The following is a 20,679-nucleotide window of genomic DNA, read 5'->3' as shown; positions in this document are numbered from 1 at the left end:
CCCTCATGGAGCTGATGCACATCTTCCCTTCTCCTGTTTCTTTCCATTGTTGAAGCAATGGGTGGAAAAAAACTGTAAGCATGAATATTTTAAACAAATTAGTACTTTAACAGGCAGTGAGGCATTATCCTGGCCCAGAATAGAACACAGATCAGAACAGGAACTTGTGGATCTGACCTAGGGCAGCTCCCACATGTTCCAAGATTGCTGAAGAACAAAATAATTTTTTAATGAGAAAAATCCTGCAAGCAGAGTGCCAGAAATGCCTCAGAAATGCCAACTCCATTCTCATGCACAACTAACAGAAGTTAATCTTCCCAGAGTTTCCAGATTTTTTAGGCTGGACAGTTTCTGAAGGGCCAAAGAAAGTAATGTACTAAACTTGGAAGTGAAACACCCACCTCAAAGAATACAGCTGAGTGCTAGGTAAAAACAGTGTGACTCAATAGACAGCTAGTGCCTCTTGAAGCCAACAACTGTTTGCAAACCACCACAAGGAGGACATACAAAGGTCAGCATCTGAAAAGGGAATGTGGTGGAGTGAGGAGAAAAGAGGAACAAAAACATTTGTCTGCTTCCTCTTGTATTTACTTGACCTTTGCTAAAATTACTCATTCAAGCCTTTTATCTCATACAGGCCAGACACAGACACATGGTCTTACCAGTGGTCTGTGCTTCAAGTTTGTTGAACAGATCTCTCCAGGCTAGATCTTGGAAGAAGTTGTTGTATCTATAATCTACAGACCCCAGATACTTGGCCACTGGATGAGAGCCTAAGAAAGAAAGGAAAATGTGAGAGTTGTTCTTCCCAGCACTGAACACAAATGTGTCTTATCTGTAAGGAACTGAATCCCAAAATCAAAACTATGCTAGACACCTCAGAAATAAATTTCTTCAATTATAACCAAGTAATTTAGTCCTGCTTATCTCTACAAGAGCATGCAAATAGACTTCCCAGCACAGAGACTGCTTCAACACCACCAATATCTTTCAGTGACACCTCCCCCTTTCCCCCTGCCAAACGAAATTTTAAAAGGCCAAAGAAAACAGGACTGGGAAACTGCTGAGGAAACAAGTGATTTGGAAGACACAGGCCCTAGAGCTCTCCATCTCAGCCTGTCAGTTTTGCAAGCAGCTTTCCCAGCAACCCTTCCTGCCCACAGGCTGCACCAATGCTGGGTCACCTCTGCCAAGAGGAATCAGACCCCTTCCTCCAAACACCATTCACATACCGTGACTGTTGGGCAATACTGAGAAGAGACAATTATCCCCAACTAGGAAAAACAACCTAAGGAGGCTTTTTTAGTCAGTGGAGGAGGACTATAAACAAATTCAATAAATAGGCCGTTATTAAAGACAGAAGGCAGAGTCCAGTGATTACAATCTTCAGTGAGATTGTACACTAGCCTATGGATCAGGTCCTTGCTTGCCCTAGCTGAGCTTTATGGCTCCTCTGTGAGCATGCAAAAACCTCCAAGCTGAAAGTTGGGTGTCCAGTCTCCAGCTGGCAGCTCTGGATGGAGATCTGACTCCATACTTATACCAAGCAGGAGAAGGAAGGCATTGAAGTGACAAACTCTGTCTTTTAAGGTGGTAAAAACCTTCATTTTAGGCCACACGTCTCCAAACCAGACAACCTACTCGCACACCTGCCTCTCCAGTTTGCCAACACAAGTGTGCCAGGACTGCAACTTCCAGGCACCACATTTCAGTCCTGCTCAGCAACAGTCCTGTACATTTACCATCAGTCATGAAGTGGCAGCAGAGCTCCTCCTAATCAGCTTATTTTTATCCTTCCTGCATATAGAATTCTCACATCAAGCCACACTTCCAGAGACTCTGACATTTTAGTCATAAGCTGGTAAGTGGTAACTTGACAACTCCTTCCAAGATGACCCCAGTTGCTTTACTGTACTCACCATCTTCCAGTAAAAGCTCATGGTGGAAAAAAAACACTGTCTCTTCTCCAAACCAGTGCTCATTTACAGATTGACAGAAATGGTTCAAGCAGGTCTCTCTGAGCTTCCCTTGATGTCATTAGACACTGAGGCTTAAGTTCTCTCCTGGACCCTAACAATCATGGCTACTTTCAGACCTGTTGTTGCTTTTGTGGTGGAGTTTTAAACAGTGCAGGTGGAACAGCTCTGCACCAAGCACTGGGAAAACACATCACACATGGCAGATGCAACTGGAAACAAGCACTAAGCACAAGGTCTCCCACCAATCTCTATCCCCGGGAGCTAAGTAAAATGCCAACCCCCCCCCAAACAGGCAAAATAACCCCCAACATTTTTTTCTGTTTCATGTGTCATTTGTTTATACACTGGTTTGGCCATCAAAAGAGTCTTTCAGACATGGAATCAGAAGCATGAAGCAGGACAGAATCTCCTAGTACAAACACTCAGCATTTCTCATTGTTACCGAACCACTGTAAGTTAACTCTTCTGCCATTGTAGCACAGAGTTGTGGACTAAGAAGGGAAAACCATCTTAAAAAAACCTCCACCATTACTACTTTGAAGGTGTTGTCAAGAGCAGAAAGTCTTTTCCTTTAAGACATTTATGGCATGGTCACTATTCTGTCTTTGGTGCTTTTTCAATTGTCAGAACAGAGAGGTTGCTCCTCAATCACTTTAATGAAGTGCCAGAAGGTTGGCCAGAAATAAGCACTTGATCTGCTCAGGAAACACTGTAGACTTCTATGGGAAATGTCCTGTTAGGGAAGTTTCTATATTTAAAGTGTATTTTAAAAAGCATTCATAGTTCTGAAGCAGTTTCATTATCAAAGTACTTTGTTGTGGTTTGTTTTGAGGTTTACTTACCAAATGAGGTTTTAAGATTAGAAAACAACTCACTAAACACACTGGCTAAGTCTTATGTTTCACTTTGAAAGAGAGAATATTTTTAGGTTATTAAAGACTGCAGGATAGAAAATTCTTTTTCTGAGGCCAGGAGACAGTCAGCGTGTGAGGACCAAAGTCCTCAGTCACACAGACTCTCATTCAAAGCACATTTAACCTTTCAGAAATGATTTTTCTGGTTTTACCCCCTAAAGAGCTCACTCTCCTCTTCTTGCCAAGCACTTTGAAAACTAAATGCCTTCCTTACAGAAGGATCCAATTCTCTTCTATGTCTTTTTCTCATTTGACTTCTGCAAATCCCACCACTGAATTGACAGCCTAACTCCACTGTTCATCGTGCCAGGCAGCAGCTTCTGACTCCTACAGCAACTGCCATCAGTTGGTCCCAAACCTAGAAAAGACTGGAAAATACCAAGAAAAACTGTTTGTCAAGTTTTCTGTTGCCTACATCACCTAAGTGTCCTGTTCACGAGCCAAACATTGGACTAGACCAGCACCTGGCATCATCCCCTTACAACACCAACATTGCTCAGATACCCCTGCCTGCAAGCACCAGTGACCACCTGGACTCCCAGGCTTCACTGCCACAATGTTCCTCACATTTCTGTCTACAGGATGACCCCTAATGTTATTAATGTTATTGTCAGTCCTTTCTTATTTCCCTCAACATGAGTGATTCAAGCTGGGTAACTTTCCAGCCAGGCAGGCTTGCTGAGATGCTGGAAGGGCAGAGACAAAGTGCTGGAAAACTGAGGGAAAGACCCAAGAACAACACCATGTAAAGGAAAGGTCAAAAGATACATGTAATTTGTATAATTTAAACTCTCAGCAGTTCCAGAGCCTTTAAACATTTTTCACCACTCCCTCCTCCATAAGCATTTTTTGTGCAAGCCTCAGGGAGGCCAGAACAGTGACCATCTTGGGAAATAAGTGCCCAATGCATTCAAGTTTTCAACCAGAGAAAAGGCTTCCAGAACATTATACATTCACTATACAACAATAAAAAGATGTGTAACAGCCTTCCTCTATGGGGCAGAAGTACTCAGCCCCTTGCTTCAAACAAAAGGTTACCAAGCATCAGGAGTGTAAAGATGAAAGTCACTCAACTGAAGTGCAGCAACACAAGCATGACACAATGCCATGATGTTTGCCTCCTTCAGCAGCCACACACCTATCCAAAGCTTCCAGGAGGGCTTCTCCTCAGGGAGTACAACACATTTAACCTGTTCATCTTTCTAAGAAGAAAAATAGTTGCTTATTTACCTAGAGGGATGATCAAAAATCTCATGTAGCCAAGCCAGTCAGGGGTTTTGTGAGACAGCTGCTCTACAAAGAGCCTCAACACAGCACTGAGGTAATTCTGGGCTCCTGCCACTGCAATTTTAATTGGGTTTGGAGGCTGCGAGTTGCAGTTACAACTAGACAGAAAAAAAAGAGGAAATGTATTGATAATTGTGCTTCCAAACATCTATTTCAGAACAAGTGAAAGAAACGAATTGGTTAACAACCACCATGGCAGAAAGGAAGTTGTTCAATACACAAGGCAGTATCATGATTACCAGCAGCTTAAAATATTATTAATGAAATGCAACATTGTTCAGTACTTTCTCAAATGGCCTCCTTGCTCTTTCTTTCACACATCTTGATAATCTAAAGGGCTGGACTCAACTATCTAGGTTAGGATGTACCTATTCCAACCAACTGCTGTATCAGACAATATACAACTTTACCCAAAGTATGTAGGGAATGGCCTTGAGCAGCAAGAACTATTTCAAAATCCACCTATTAGCTTTGCATGCTTTACTGGTTATTAGATTTGACGTATAAGGCAGTCTCCAACCCAAAATCTTTTAAAATCACTGGTGGTGATGAAAGCAGACCTGTATCCCCACACACATGGCAGAAGGGCAACAACTCTACAGGGCTGAGGAGTGCTGAAGAGCCACAAAACTCCATCTTCAGGACATTAGATGGGGAAGAATTATCAGAAAGGAGAAGTATTTCTCAGCTATTGGATGGAAAACTCCCTGGGTGCTGGGTCACAAGAGCTGAGAGGCTTTGAAAGCTGAAACTCAACAAACAACACAAGCAAGGTGAGAACTTACTATCTCTGTATCCTGGAGACAATAGTGCTGAAAGCTGCCTGAATATCAGCTGAGGAGCATGTGCAGACCACTGGCAAGGTATGCTTTTGCAAGACATCTGATAGGTACTGAGGAGAGAACAGAACATTTTATAGTCCTTTTCTTTTTTTTTGGTAGAGTTTATCACAGGAAGAAAATCTGCTTCCCCCAGCCTCCGAGGTATTCTCACACCCAAGCATGGACACTCTCCCCACGTTCAGTTTCTAAGTGATGGGGCTGTTTCCCAAACAACTTGGCCTTGTTCAGCAGCCAAAGGAAACCTCTTCCTCTAGAAAAATGGAAATATTACACCTTCCTGACAAGTGCCAACGTTACATCCAAAACACAGCAATGACAGCTCTAGACCAGCAGGGTTTTTATGGCCAGAGAGCAGGGGAGCAGCAGAAGACCATTTGCCTGGCAGACTGGGTAAGAGCACATGCTGTCTACTCGCCTGCTTCTGCAACTGCAGTTGCACCTCTACGATTGCAAAAGGACTAAAACAAATGCAAGGTTCAAGCTCTAAAAGAAGGGAAGGGTGCTACCAACACATATGTGCTTCATGGGGACTGCTTCCCCTCCACTCAACTAATGGGAAACAAGCTGACACACACCTCAGGTATACAGGGACATAATACTGATGAGACTCAAACTATCTCACACTTTCAAATCCTGCACCACTATACATCCCAGCCAATGTCCTCTTTCATGGCCTCTGACACTGCAGGTACAAGCTGCTGAAACTACTGGAAAACGACTAACAATGCCTTCTGTCCATCTCTAGAAGGCATTTATCTTACAAGTATAGAGAAACTGGAACCAGTAGCTCAGCTGGTATTTTTTTTTCTCTTGGACATTGAGGTCCCAGTTCTTCCAGATGCAGAAAGTCAAACCAGACAAGGTAACTCCACAAGCCTGGCACAAGTTCTACAGATGACAGTTACCCAGAACATCTTTATTGGTCTCTTCCATACGTATTTTTTTGCTTTCTCAGTCTAAGGTTCTGAAAGAAGCACAATTTTTTCCAAACCTGTAACAATCCACCCCCTGTTGCCAGCACAAGAAAGCACTGCTCAGGGTTCTTTAACACAGCTATCACTCAGAAAAGATGAGGTGACATACCTGCAGTCAGGAATCACAAGTGCACATGCAAGGCAACAGAGCTGACCTGAAATACTTCCTCCTATGTTCAGCACCCATGCCTAGAACTCTCAGCCCAAACCACAGGACACTCTTGCCTGCTTCCTTTGTCCCAGTCTATCACAGTTGTGAAGTAGGCTCTGGAGTGTAAGGGTCTAGCAATTCCCAGTGTGCTGCTAATCAGAAGGAACAGCATTTTGTAGAAGAGGAAACACCTCTGTGGAAAGACTCAGGTGGCAAAGTTTTACAAGATTCTCAGCATCTCCTGGTCAAATGAAATCCAATGTGTAGGCACTGAACACTCAGTATGCTGCCAGCCCCCACGTACCACCACTGCTCTTCCAACCAAGCAGCAGAACCTACTTGGTTAGTGGTAGAGCTCAAGGCCTGTCCATTCCTGAGGAGGAACAGTGAAGGAGAACTGTGCTTCAGGTAACATCTCCTGCCTTTACCTGGCCTTGCCAGTCAGATGTATTGACAAGAATAATGTTTTCTGGCAGCTGGTCATCGGAAACCAGGATGTGATTTAGTTGGTCATACACTGTTTTCCTTGGGATCTGGAAATAAAGACACAGAAGAGTTGGAGATGTCAGTTCTAATTGTCAAGCTATCAGCTCCAGCTTTTGTAATTCGTGGCCACTGCTTGGACACCCTACCAGCAAAGGCATGATGGGACTGACATCAGCTTCTTCAGTCCTGCAGTATTCTGCAGGCTGCTCTATTAGCCACTTTGGTTTTGTTGGCCACTATTACTTCTGCCATGGACTTTTACTTACCTCACTGTATAACAACTAACAGTAGTCCAAGGAATTCTGGATTCAGAGAAGCCAGGAACAACCTCCTTCAAGAAGGGAACGAAGTCCCATAGCTAACAAAAGCACAGCACGTGTTCTGCACAAGTCACTTCCCTTTTGCAATCCCTAGTAATTTGCCTTATTTCAAAGGAGCAATTCCAGTTGCCCAACACATCCCTATTCATGTCTCATCACACCAATCTGTTCTGGTGTTTTCAGTTTATGGCATGTTGACAAATCAACAAGCTGGCAAAACTCAGCAGATTGGATGGAAGATACAATATCAGCCAAGACAAATTCCTTCCTGAATACACAAGGGCCAGTTCCTTTCTAGCAAGGATGGCACTTGGACCCAAAGGAAAGGGACCACGGGAGACAGTTGGAGAAGAGGAAAAACTCTGTCTCTCCAGTGGCTGGAGAGACAGGAATCTTTTTCACACCTGTAAGTGATGCCGAGTGTCTGGAGAGCGTTCATTGTCCAGGCTGTTGGCTCTCTCGTTCTGTGGCCTCACTGGCTGCCTCTCCTTCAGAGACGTGCTCCTTCCCCGACGGCCCGTCTGCTTCCCTTCAGACCTGCAGAGAGACGTGCTTGCATTCCAGAGCTGGCTCCTATCTGAGATACATCCCCCAAATCCCAGATCACCCAGCATGGCAACAGCAACATGAGTGTAGGTACAGGGTATCACATGTAGGCCTGAGCTAGCTTGAGACCTGCTACTGACAGCAGCTTCTGACAGTGCAGAGTACATGTTTCAGCTCCAGAGCGTGTTCCTAGGAGTTCCAGGCAGACTTTCACATCACCACCCTGCTATAACAGGATCCAGTCATGCAAACCGCAGTCACACCCTCAAAAGCAGCACAGAAATACATCTTTCCAAGAACATCTATTTGCTTGCAAAATGACCAGAGAAATTATACAGTGGGGTCAATAAAGCCCACATTCACTACTCTATTTGGGAAGGTTTAATGGGACGTAAAGGTGGTTGGCAAGCCTAACTTAAGGCCAAAAATCTGCATCAGACATTTACTTAGCAACAGTATCTCTGAGCAAGCAGCCCCAGAGACTTACAAAAACTTCCTTGGATGTGGAGAGGAGACAGGAGCAACCTCAGAGCAGTGCTGCCCTGCAGGGTTGTGAGCATTCATTTATCAAGTGCTCAAGACTTATCGCTTAAGTGACTGAACACGAGGAGAGTCTCCATGCATTCAATGGCTTAGGACCATTCTGAACAAATGCTAGCAAGCTGTCCATGAATTTGAGACAATGCTGTCACCACTCTACCTGGTGGATGGGATAATGAGGGACTCAGTCTTAGTGATCTTCCCACTGGGTGGGAGCTTTTCGACAAACACATCTGGCGTGGGAAGTTCAGCTTCCTGGACCTCGGCTTGCTGGTTAGACTCCTGCAAAAACACAGGGCACTGAGTTGTCAGGAATAAACCCTTCCCTCTGTCTCAGTACCATACAGGCTGGCAGGAGGCAGCCCAGCTCAGCTCTGGCTGGGACACATTCAGCTTGCCTCTTCCAGACATGCTACTTGCTGCCAAAAGGGAGAAGCCAGCACTGGCTATCTGAGGCTACCAGTTCCTGGCTCTGCCTCACAAAGGAGCTGGAAGTAGGAAAGGTGCTCAGACACATAATTTGGAATAGACACTCTCCCAGCTCAAAGCCAGGGACGTGCCTCCAGATTAATTCATCTTACCCAAGTGAACTAGTGGAGAGAAAGCTATGAGAGGAACTTTACAAACTGCATGTTTCTCAGTAGCTTTGGGTAGAGCAACTTGAGCTTTGGGATTTTTACCCCAGGACCAGCTTGATTTCTGCCAATTCAGCTCAAAGTAATACTTATGTCTGAAGAAATGAAACAGTCCTGAGAATACTTTTCAGGATGATACATAAGTTCAGTAGCATTCTTTGGGTCAGTCTCCCTCAAACCAAAAGAAAGGCTGTTTCAACAGAAGGCCACATAAAGCATTTCAGTTTCAAAACACTGAAAAGACAAAAGCCTCCACCAGCTAAGGTGAGGAGGAGAGCCCAGCATGATCTTCACTGCAGCTAATGCAAGCTGTGTTGCCTGTGCAACTATATGGACACACACATGCCACACAACACAGTTCACAGTTGACACCCAAACTGCCAGGAGGAACGTTAACAAGTGGATTTTCAACTTACGTAAGAGACAGTGTCAGAAATACTGTCGCCTGCATGTTTGGTTCCAAGACTCTTTGTCTTTTCAGGCACTTCTACCTGCTTAAGAGGAGAAAAATCATGAGGAGGTATGACATCAACAGTGTTTTCAGCCACACTCTGGATCAGGCTGTTCAAAAGACACACTTCTGTGTTTGAACATTGTATAGCTCTGTGGTATGAACAGGAGCGCTTCCTGGTCACACCAGGACCAAACACATTAGTGTGGGATGTGACAAAGCTGCTGATGCACAACACACAGTAGAGGCAAAGAAGTGCCTTGGAATGGGGCTGATACTCTATGTACACAATATGCCCATCCATGAGGGGATGGAAAAAGGGGTGAGCTGCCCCTCAGTATTCACTGCCAGCCACCACAAAAAAGTATCCCAACAGCAGTAAAGCTTCCTCCAACAGTGCCAAGGAATCCCTGAAACTCCCAGGCAATATCTCCCATCCTGACATCTGATATCATGATATCGGGACATCATATCTGCCATCCTGACAGCCACTTCAAGGACACAGGAATCGAGACCTATTCATGCCATTAGCAAGTATTCAATACATAACCTGAAGATGGCCCCCTCTTGAATTAGTACAGTATTTGCTTTAAAAAACCAAAACACCAGCACCAAAACAAACAAATAAAACAGACCCCCAAAACCCCATCAAAATGACACACACATTTTCTCAGCAGAAAACTCCTATCTCTGCATCCAACTCTTTGGAAGAGGGTCAGAGAGGGTGCTTGAGTTGACACTTGCAAATAGAGACAGTGCAGGTCTGCAGGCAGAGATAATCTTCAAACATGACTTACAGGACTTGATGGCTCTCTCTGGCTCCTGATGCTGTGGATGCTACCAATTTCTGTCTGAGAGCTGGAGTGTGACAGTCCTTCAAAATATGGTCTGAATAAGGAAAGCCAAATCAGTTTCTTATTATCAAAAACAGCAACAGAAACTCCACCACATTCACAGCAGAGCAACATGGCTGTTCCCAGGGTGTTTAATGCTCCCCAGGGGCCCCAGTAAATTTGTCATACAGTTTTTAAAAGGAAGGGGTTGTCTCCAGGAAGAGAAACAAAGAGAAGCAAAAATCCGGGGGACCCCTGTCTAGTCCTGACACTGGCTGACCTCCATCTAATGGATCCAACAATAACCTGTCACATAGCACATCATATTGATAAAGCTCTTAGTGGGAACTCTCGCATGCTCTCACACTACACACCAAACAGCAACTTTCGGGTCCACAAAATGCAGAGTGGGCACATGAATTGTAGAATTGTTTCAGCTGGAAGAGACCTTTAAGATCATGGACTCCAGCCTTTGTCCCAGGCCTGTCAACCACTAGACCATTTCCCTAAGTGCAACATCCACCCCTCCAGGGACGGTGACTCCAGCAGCTCCCTGGGCAGCCCCTTCCAATGCCTGACAACCCTTGCAGGAAAGAAATTCCTCCTCAGATCCAGTCTGAGATGAATGACTCCAGCATTTTCCTACAGCAGAACAGAATACACATTCACCCCACACAAGCAGTTGTGTCCTCACTACCCCAAGCACCAGGTGCACAGTTTCACCCTACAATCCTTGCCTCAGCTTTGCAAATGCTGATTAAGGTACATGCCATTTCAGGCAGAGTCTAGGTCTTGACTGAAACACAGTAAGCAGAGTTACTGCCCCTCCTGCGGTGAGTGAGTCTCGGTGCTAACACGCATTTTATTTCCAGCTTGCATCTGGATTTGGCTGCCAGCCCTAGGATCCAATTACACATTTGCTCCATAAGATAAGATAGCACATACAATCAGATTGTGCCTCCATGTCTAAAGGCAGCTCATCACACCAGGCTACAAGGTTCAATTACAATTTAAGGGACTGGGGGGTTTTTTGTTGCAGGAAAAACCTGCCCACAAGCATCAGCATTTATCACACTCCTTTCAAGATACGAACAGAAGAACTGGATGCAGTAAACCACAAAGTGTCTCCTCAGGAACACACAGACACAACAAGTTCTTATTCCAGCAATCCCATATCTCTTAACAGTTAGCTCCTCAGCTGCAGGGAGCAGGACACAAGCTCTCAGTGTGTATGGTACATTTTGGTGTATTTCAAAGCAGCTGCTTACCATACACATCTACTTTCAAATCCCTTTTAAGTAGGGTCTACCAGTTGGGTCAAGCTCCAAATGCTTTTAGAAGACACCAGCCCTACCATTTACCATTGCTGCTCCAGTCTACCCTTGATGTTTTCTGTCTCACTGATAGGGAACAAGTCACTCCAGACTCAATCTATTCTTAGCCCAACTAGGTTATTCTACTCCAATTAGGATATTATGACAATTGGTAATTAGATGGAATTTAGCAGATACTGTACTGACCAGCTGTAGTGGTAGGTTTTGCTTGTTTCAGAGCCATTACAACACTGAAGGCCTGAGCATCCAACCACCTGTCAGGCACAAGCATGATTGCAGCTCAGTCCCACGTTCTCAGTGTTTGTTGAGGCAGGGACGTGACACAGCTCTGTTAGCTTAGTGTTCTGCATCTGCTTGAGACCCTGAGCCAGCAGTCCCCAGCTCAGCTCCAGACTGCTGTAACTGCCCACACACCAGTGCTAACAATAGGCTTGTGTGTATCTACGTGTGATGCAGCCAGTTCCCTCAGGCCCCGGGGAACTACTTTGTTTCCCACAGTTCTGTTTCCTTAATCCCTGCAAGGACTCTCTTTCCACACAAAGTCGTATCAGCTTTTCCAGAAAGACAGTCTGCCTTACTCCTTCCTGCCTTTACTTCTGTAGTAAAGCTCCCAATCACATTTCTTTCTGACTTAAGCACAGATGTACTGGCTGTTTCTACCACCTCTTCAAAACACCTGTGAATGGTTTATTTCTGCTGCCTGCCTGTCAAACTCCTACCTGGGTGCTGTGGTGGGAAGGCAGGCAGAACATCTGCAAAAGGAACAAGGATGAACGGAGACTGAAAGGAGGTCAGAAGCCCACACTATCCCCAGCTCACAAGCAGTCATTGTAACAACACACACTAGGGCTCCGACACCAGGTCAGGAAGGGGACAAAAAGCAGGATGCAGGGGTGGGAACAGAAACAATCTGCTGCCTCACACTTACTTTAACTTTGGCTTTGGAGTGCTCAAGACACTGTCGTCATCCTCCATTTCTGGCCCACTGTCACTGGGGTTCTCTATGTCCAGAGTGTCATATAGAAGGTCCAAGTCCTCCTCCACCTCTTGAACATGCTCTGCAGGGTCCTGCTCTGAATCCAGAACCTACACACAGTACAAGAGGGGGCATTACTGACTCTGTCAGGAGCCAGACTGATCCCACAGCACCTGGGCTCCCTCAAGGACTGCAGCACCATGGTCTTGGGAGTAAGATCCTGCTCCTAGTGCAAGGATGCTATATCTAACAAACATTAAGTATATAAGAAGTGCCTAGTTTGGGTCAAGCTTGTCGGTGTCAGTGTCTCGTCCAGCAGGAGTTACCTATTGGATTAAACATCTACTAACAAGTTATTAACCACAGATTATGTCCATTGCTCAACCCCATTCTACAAATAAAGCTTTAAAAAGGCCCCTAATGGAGTCCCAGTTGTCTTAGAGCAAGCACAGAAATGCATTACTTCCAATCTCTGTCTTGGGTTTTACTGGAAAAGTTACCATGTCATCTCCTGATTGATACCTAAGCAGGTAGAAATGACAGAAATGTCCACAGTAGCTGCCTGAAATCTGGGCACCCACACACAGAGCTGAGGACAGGTATCTCACACACAACTTCCACAAGTGGCTTAATGTACACACCAATGTAAACAGGGAGCTGTGCACAGTTCAGAGCTTGCTTTTTGAATAGCAGCTCCCAGAAAGCAGCGGCTCAGTTGGCTGAGACCTCAGCTATGGGTGCTGACTCTGCTGAACTAACTTGGGAAGAAAGCAAAGCTAAGAGGACTGTTTGGAAGTATAAGAGAGCATGAGGAGTTACTCACTCTTTCCCACAAGCCACAAAATCAGCACACAGACAGTTGAGCTGGTAACTGTTTTCTGGGTTCCAGATCCCTTTAATTCTCAGCTCTGACCAGACAGCTGTCGATCTGGATTCCCTATCCAAGCTTTTCACCTCTTGCCTGGCTGTTTCAGTAAGAAGATCAAACAGGCTGGGATTTAACATCACAAGCAACAGATACCATAGACTACTTGCCTTTGAAAGGGTCAAAGCAGCCTGCAAAACTAATGGGTACACATAATAGTTGCCAAAATCTGCTTTTGATAAAACTCGATCTAGAAAACATTTGATGACATTTTAAAGTTGGCCCTCAAGCCTTCAGGCAAGGCCAGGGGTAAGGAAAGGTCATATCCACTGTCAACTTGAAAACAAAATTAGGGAAGTAGAGGGAAAGTGGGAAGTGTTCCTGCAGACTAAAGCAAGACGTACCACACAGAGGGCAACACACAAGACAAGAAGGCTTACAGAATGAATTACTTACCTCATCAGACACTTTAAACCTCTTCAACAATGCCACCACCTTTTGTTTGAAGTTTTGTTGCTGCAAGTCAAAGACACTTTTATGTAAGTAAAGTATTAAATGAATTGTTTTCTCCCAGTCTGCAAGAAGCCCAGACACATCTGACACTGCTGCTCTAGCTGTTGCTTCCAATCAAACAACTCCTGGCACCACAAGCCAAGTCTCTGCTGTTCTTATGTTGAAATCAGCTTCTCCACACCTATGATACTTTCTTTCCTGTATTACAACAAATTAGGTCCCACTCTAGCACACATTATAAATCTTCTGGCCCTGAGTGATGGCACATCACTCTTGCTTGGACACAATGGACACCAAATTATTTGACCTGCCAGGTCAGTTCCTGTACCTGTTTGATATCTTTCTGGCAAACATTTGACAGTTAGCTTGTCCTTGTTAAGAATCAGAAAAGTTAACGCTGGCATCTATCCGCTGACCCGAAGTAACATTGTAATTTCCACCAACAAAGCACTGCTTTTTCCAGAAGCTTGCAGTTCATCCTGGCAGGCTCATTTATGCGCTAGCAGCACTTTAGAAAAGTTGTGGGGCTTGTCCTTAGCTCTGACAGGATCCTGGACATAGCAAGCACCAAGTCCAAAACACCACAAGCCAAACTGCTGCACTTCCTTTGTGTTCACTTTCCCCCCCAAGAGCTATGTCTCTCATGCAGGACCAAACAGCTGAGATCTGCCAGGAGCTGCCCAGCCTTTCTCACTCTGTCACTGACCAAACTAACACGTATACTCTGAAGAAAAGAAAAATGAGTAGGGCCCAGGCATGAGTGCTGGTACAGAGCATTTAAGGTGGCATCTCTGTGTCAGGAGGAAAGGGAGGAGAAAATGGTTGGCACCAGGCCACTCTTAGACAAAGAAAGCTGTTCGCTTGCTGGCTTTCCTGCATCTCACATGAGATCTTCTTGCAAGTCCAACTGCCTGCTCTCTCTCTGGCCTCAGGCACTTCACACTGCCCCACAGCTCCAATCCTGGCCCCTTACCTCTGAACTCAAATCCTGCAAGCAACCTTTTAGACAGCTGAAATTTATGTGAAATAAATCCACAAGGTCTCAAACAAGACTCTCCAAAGACTGTCCTATTTGTCCCCAGTGCACTTGTGAAGCCAAGATGCTCTCAGGGGACAGCTAGAGCTGTGTTGTAGCTCAGGATGCCAAGCAAAACTGTCCATCACACCAACCACCTTGGACAAGCACAGCAGCCTGCAGAGGGAGGACACCCAGCAGGCAGTAGCTCAGGTGACATGGCAAGAGCTGTTGCTGGCCTGAACGGTTTGATGGTTAGCAACCAGGGATCCTGGTTCAGAGCTGTGCTGATGTTAACTGGCAGCACCAAACCCAGTTCTGCACCAGCCTTACACGCTGAGGATTCAGTATCAGTTCAGAGGTCAGGGCTCGAAAGATATTACTCTTACTATGAGGAAGTTGCTTGCTTTAGAACTGAGTGCTGTATTGTGTCCTGGCTGGTCACTGACTCTCCAAGACACTACTAAGGATATTAAGGATATGAACCAGTACACTCCCAATCTCACAGAGAGGACCCTTTTAGTGCCAAAATAGGGTTTATTCCACACTTTATCAAAACATGAATTTCAGAAACAGCCTCACATGAGGTACAATGCTCTCCAAAATTAGTCCAAAAGGAAACCTAAGCCATCCTGGTGATTCTGAGTTACTGTCTTCATAGCCGTGCATCAACACTCACGTGAAATGAAAGCTGTATTATGGCATGGTCAAGCACAAGCCACTGCTCCACACAGAAGTGCAGGCATGTGCATGCTTGCTGTGACAGAGTGGATAGCTGCATGCCACTTGCAAAAGCTTCCAATATCCAGCTACTTCTATTGCCTCAGCACCACATGCACCACCTCAGATTTATCTGTGAAGCTCCAGCTCCTGACTGAGCTACTTCATTTTGAAACCTTCCAACTGGTTTGTCCCATGCAGAGCACAAACAGGAGAGTTTCCCTTCACTTAAAGCTACTGTCAGGACTTACATGAGCATGGATCCTGCACTGGCTTCTTCCTGAGATGAAGCTCACATGATTTTTGGAGCTCCTTAACCTTGCAGCCGAAAGACACTCAAAACAGCACACACATTCCCTGAACTGGCTGCTTTTGCTAGCTCTTCCCATGCTGTAACCATGCCCCCAAGCTCTCTGCTGCACCAGCATGTCTAGTACTGCTGCTCCCATAAGCCACATGCACTGCACATCCTGGCCAAACCCCATCAGTGTTAGTAAAACTAATTTCCACCGACCCTGGTTATGGACGTCGTTCTTACTATCGATCTCCGCTGCTTCTTGGGCTTCCCCAGCTCGTACTCATCATCATCCAAATCCTGAACAGAAAGAGGATTCCTGTGTTACCTTTATCATTTGGAGACACGCGAGCATTGAAGTGCTAAAAATGTTCCCTCTGTGAAGATGAACCTGCTGCTCTGTTGTCCAGGCTTTCAGCATTTGCCTTAATTGCAGTTATGATAGGAGAGGGAAAAGGAAGTGAACCAGGTCTGCAGAGGGCCAGGAGTAACAGAGAAGCAAAACAACCCTAGTTCTACATTCAAGGAAGAAGGACAGCCACAGCACATTTCAGTACGTTTCTCTCTCAGTAACCCTCCAAGAGGTGGAAGGCAGGTGATGCCAGAGTCTGAAGGCAAAGACCCAAACTCTAAAGCATCTCACATCTAGCCAAGGGGTTCTCTGTAAGGACCTATTTTGCAGAAGGTATTAAATACTAAAGAGTGACTCAGACCCCCGCTGGCCGTTTAATTACAGCTGGGAATCTAGTTGGGCTCTTTGTATCTGATCAGCATTACAGAAGGAATCAACTGATGCCTTGACCATTAAGCAGAGAAATACACAAGGATGCTAATGTTTTAGTGTTTAAAGGGAGCTCAGGTACAAACATGTGAACAGATAAATTACAGCATCGTGGAAGAAATGGATTACTATGCAGGCCTTCTGCCACTGCAGCTAAACACTTGGTGACAGTCTCACACTGTCATCATTTAGCTAAAGGAATAGGCTTTTAGTTTTAAGCATGAGGTGAGAGTGTACACACTCTACTCAAGTGTCCAGAGGGAGAAGCCATGCCCTAAACAGTACCTGGCCCTGTACGGCATCATCACTGGCCTCCTGCTCAGAAGAGAAGCTCTCGTACTCTTCCTCGGAATAGTTGTCTGAAAGGGAAGGAAAGAGGGGAGAGATCCCATGAAACTCCTTTAAGGTGAGGGGATAGTCTCATCTCAGGAGCACAGGAGGCCAACTAACAGCCACAAATCAAGACAGGAGGCACATAAGGAGATGCCTGCTGGTTTACCTTCTATCTGTGCTAGAACCAGTGAGATGCAAACTGCCTGGAGGTAAGGAACAAGGAGAAACACATCTAACAGGAAGGAAGGATAAGCACACAGATAAGGTTCCTTGAAACATCACCCCCTTTTACCCTGGAAAGAACCATCTGATAGACAGCAGCAAGAAGTTTCTCCATAAGGGAAACTACTTATCCCTCTAACATAGGCATAACTGGCTTAAAGGAGCAAGTAAGACATGCCAGGAGAATCGAAATCCTTTAGTGAAACGACACTTCAGGTGAGCTATCTGGCCTCAGGCAACAGCACATGAGCATCTGCATGTACTACCTTCAACAAGTCACTCTTCTAGCAGTGAGCAGAAGGTTGGGTACCACAAAAAAAAAAGATTACCACAAGTAGAAACCCAATGGCTTCCCTCTGTGGTGCAGAATACCATGGACTTGCACTCATTAAACCAGGCTGTTGTTCACAGCCAAACATGTTGCAGGTCTCATCTAAGTTAATGAGATTTACTGTGGAATATTCAAAGGAAAAAGAAGTTGGAAGAGTAGCTTAAATGTGAATCTCCCGAATACAACACTGTTAGCCAGGTGAGAAGCTAAAAGTTCTCAACACATCCATCAGTAATGTTGGAAGAGCATCAGTGAGAACACAGACAAGCCTTGCTGGATGGCTCAGGCCTGGTGTGATATGCAGGAGAAGCCTCAGTCCCCAACTACTGTCACACTCCCTGATGACACAGCAACAAGTTTGCCAAGTGAGTTTTCTTTGCATTAATCAGTTACACACACAGCAACTTGCACAAACCAGTTCTCATTTGTCCCAGGAAGCATTTTAAGCCCAGGTGGGGTTTAACTCCAGGTAGTTCAGGAAGATACTGGTCCTCAGAGCATGTAGTTGTACTCTTACCTGTAGACTTGATTTTCTGGCTGGCCTGCATAGTGCTGTCTTCATGGTCAATTGGCTGACTTGACAAGGAGAAGATCCAGATTTCTGCTACCTTCACTGCAGCCTCTTTGATGTTGCTGAAAAGGCTCAGAACTTGACCACCTTCTGTTGGGTGCTGCATGACCTGGGACAGAAATTAAGCAGTACAAACCTGCATTTAAACTTATATCACTTGCATACTAGAAGAATTATTTATGTTAATAGCACTACTCCACATTTCCAAGTACAGCAGCAAGCTAACACCTTGCAACTGGAGGAGCCACTTGCAGGCAACAAAATGCTAGTTGAGATTTTATCTGACTACTAATGGAAGTGATGGAAGGAAAGAAAAAGTGTTCTGAGCTTGACAGTTTAATCATTAGCTCATCCTTGAAGCACAACACTTGATGACCTCTTTACTATGTATCTGCTTCCACAGCACTGTACTGATTGGAGCCATCAAGTTACCAACCTTCTGAACACCTAATTAAGGAAATTTTTTGTTGAAGCCCAGCAGAGACAGACAGTAAATGCAAAAATTCTTGGTGAGATAGAGCTGCAAAGTGCTTCTCAAAGCAAAAATCTGTGCTCCAGGGAGCTGACACCTGAACCTCAGGGAAGCTACCTGCCCCAGGATAATGAAGCGGTAGGTCACAAAAAAAAAATCAAGGCAATGGTGGAGGCAAAGGGACATCTCAGTGGGTGCTTCTCCTTTGCCACTGACAGCTCACATGGCTCTCCCCAGAGCCTGACTTACATTCTTCTCTTGCTCCACCAGAGTCAAAAAGCACCTTCCCACGTCTGTACCTCAGCTTTCTAACACACCCCAGGCTGCTTTGTCAGCTCCTCACATGGCTTTAAAGACTTGAGCTGATAAGGAACATATGCCAACATCCTCAAACTCTGCTTAGTCTCACAACTCCAATTGATTGCTTTAACAGTTGAGAGAACTTTTTTCCTTTCTTTTGTTTGTTTGGGGTTTTTTTAATGTTAAGAAATGTGTCAGTGCTGGTTAGGGGTCATTATACTGTAAACTGAAAGAGGAGAGGGGGGCTCTTGTAGAATTGGTTCTCCTGAAGTTTTCCATTTCAGAAATCTTCCAGATGAGCTGCAAAGTAACTATTTCCAAAACACACTCAACCTTTGAAAATGTTTGACCTTCTAACCTCAGTCAGCTGACATGACAAAAAGACGTAAGAAAAACCACATGCAGCAGCAGCAAATGCCCAACACTCAGAGGTTCACTGATGGGTCTAATTAGTGAGCCAACATGTTTTCTGCCTTACAGCAGTATTTAATTTCTTAAATCAAAACACAGTACAAAAAGAATGTTAGCTACACCACCACAAATCAGAATTTGGCCAGTTCAAATGGGAGTTCACAATTTATTGCAAGTCTAAGGGCAGCTGAACTCACACACAAGGAGTGGTCTTTACAATGAATTGTTTACTATAGTAACAATTCACCACAGAGTAACACTGGCTTATTTGGGATGAAAATGACATATTGACAGAATGTAGTCTGATGAAAAATATTGGTGTTAAGCTGAACTTGCTACTGCTAAACTCATTTTTAAATATACAGGAACAGCAGAGATTAAAGAGGGCATGAAATAATGCAGCATGGAGCTAAGCCATTCAGAAAGCCTTAGTGAATAATTAATCCATACTCGATTCCAAGATTAATTTCCACATGTAGATCTGAAAATTTTATTATTTACCTCTCATGAATAGAACTCCACCTAAATTAACAGCAGCCATGAATTAAGTATTGCAAAGGATGAGAGAAACTACTTGATCCTTAACTGTCCTACAGTAGCACAGAGAAGCACAGCAAATCTTACTTTAAATTTAACATATCTTAGGGTTGCAATGCTTGCCTGAATGACCCTGTCTGTCTTGTTCTCATCATCTTGTTCTCATGTTCTGCACTCATCATCTGGACCCTCTAACTCTAAAAGAACTCACACAAAACCAACAAAACCTTCACAAAGTAACCAGCTAGCATTGTCAAAGCTTTAGCTGTCAAGATACTACCTAGAAAATGTCCAATATTATTACCCAGTAGTAAAATCTGTTTAAATACTGCCCTGTGAAAACTGATTACAGTAATTAAGATGGCCACATGAAATTCCCAACAGGTGCTTTTCAATGAGGAAAGTGACAATACTGGGTTCAAATAGAAAGGAAAATTATGTGTTTCCAAAGGTGGACATGTCAAATGCTGCTCACCTCAGCCATGTTGATAGACCCCACAGCCAGAGTCTTGTAGCCTAAAATGGTTCGGTTCTTGTACCGTTTCCGCCGCTGCAGCATGATCTGAAGCTTGTTGCCCTCTCTCTTCAAGAAGTGAGGGTACTGCAGTTGGAAACACAAAGGAAAATTTTATTATGTTTCTTGACATTCTCTCCTAATCTGCTTACTTCACTAGAAAGCTCCATTCCTTGGGATTAACCCCAGGGCTTTCAGAAGTGCCTAGAACTAACTCTCACCCAGTGAGCAATCCTTCGTTATCTCAAGCAGGCCTTCACCCCTGACCAAACAGCTCAGCTCTGGGCTTTTGTTTCCCCAGCCAAGCACACTGAAAACAAAATCTGGGGCACAGATGAGCTGTTCAGCTTGGGAAGGGTTGAGCCCAAGATGAGCAGTTTCCAGGAGATGCCTCCTCCAACAGCTAAATGGAGACTGCCCAGAAGTGGAGCCCCAGAGGTGCCTCCCAGTGTTGAGGTGCCCCTGCACAAACAGCAGGCACTGAGCAGTGTCAGGGACAGCCACAGACCCTCACACTCTTGGCAGGACACA

General features: G+C 44.9%; 1 protein-coding gene across 8 annotated transcripts in view; it reads right to left on the bottom strand.

Moving 5' to 3' along the window:
* Window positions 1-20,679, bottom strand: part of LOC104557891 (phosphofurin acidic cluster sorting protein 2) — an 80,820-nt gene that overhangs the window by 24,365 nt on the left and 35,776 nt on the right. For 4 of the 8 annotated variants that reach the window (XM_062003441.1, XM_062003448.1, XM_062003450.1 and 1 more), the window contains 14 exons: window positions 20,110-20,235; window positions 17,861-18,023; window positions 16,743-16,816; window positions 15,896-15,976; window positions 13,590-13,649; window positions 12,221-12,378; window positions 9,923-10,013; window positions 9,091-9,168; window positions 8,200-8,321; window positions 7,358-7,490; window positions 6,576-6,680; window positions 4,966-5,072; window positions 4,124-4,278; window positions 663-773 (listed from right to left, as the gene is read on the bottom strand). In XM_062003441.1, the coding sequence (XP_061859425.1) occupies window positions 663-773; window positions 4,124-4,278; window positions 4,966-5,072; window positions 6,576-6,680; window positions 7,358-7,490; window positions 8,200-8,321; window positions 9,091-9,168; window positions 9,923-10,013; window positions 12,221-12,378; window positions 13,590-13,649; window positions 15,896-15,976; window positions 16,743-16,816; window positions 17,861-18,023; window positions 20,110-20,235 (1,564 nt within the window). The remainder of the gene's footprint in view (window positions 1-662; window positions 774-4,123; window positions 4,279-4,965; window positions 5,073-6,575; window positions 6,681-7,357; window positions 7,491-8,199; window positions 8,322-9,090; window positions 9,169-9,922; window positions 10,014-12,220; window positions 12,379-13,589; window positions 13,650-15,895; window positions 15,977-16,742; window positions 16,817-17,860; window positions 18,024-20,109; window positions 20,236-20,679) is intronic. The other 4 variants (XM_062003442.1, XM_062003445.1, XM_062003446.1 and 1 more) reach the window with 4 other exon arrangements.

The sequence above is a fragment of the Colius striatus genome, chromosome 10 (genome assembly GCF_028858725.1).
Source record: "Colius striatus isolate bColStr4 chromosome 10, bColStr4.1.hap1, whole genome shotgun sequence".
In the NCBI taxonomy this organism is placed as follows: Eukaryota; Metazoa; Chordata; class Aves; order Coliiformes; family Coliidae; genus Colius; species Colius striatus.
The sequence above is the reverse complement of the archived record's forward strand: the minus strand, read 5'-3'. Positions and strand labels throughout refer to the sequence as shown.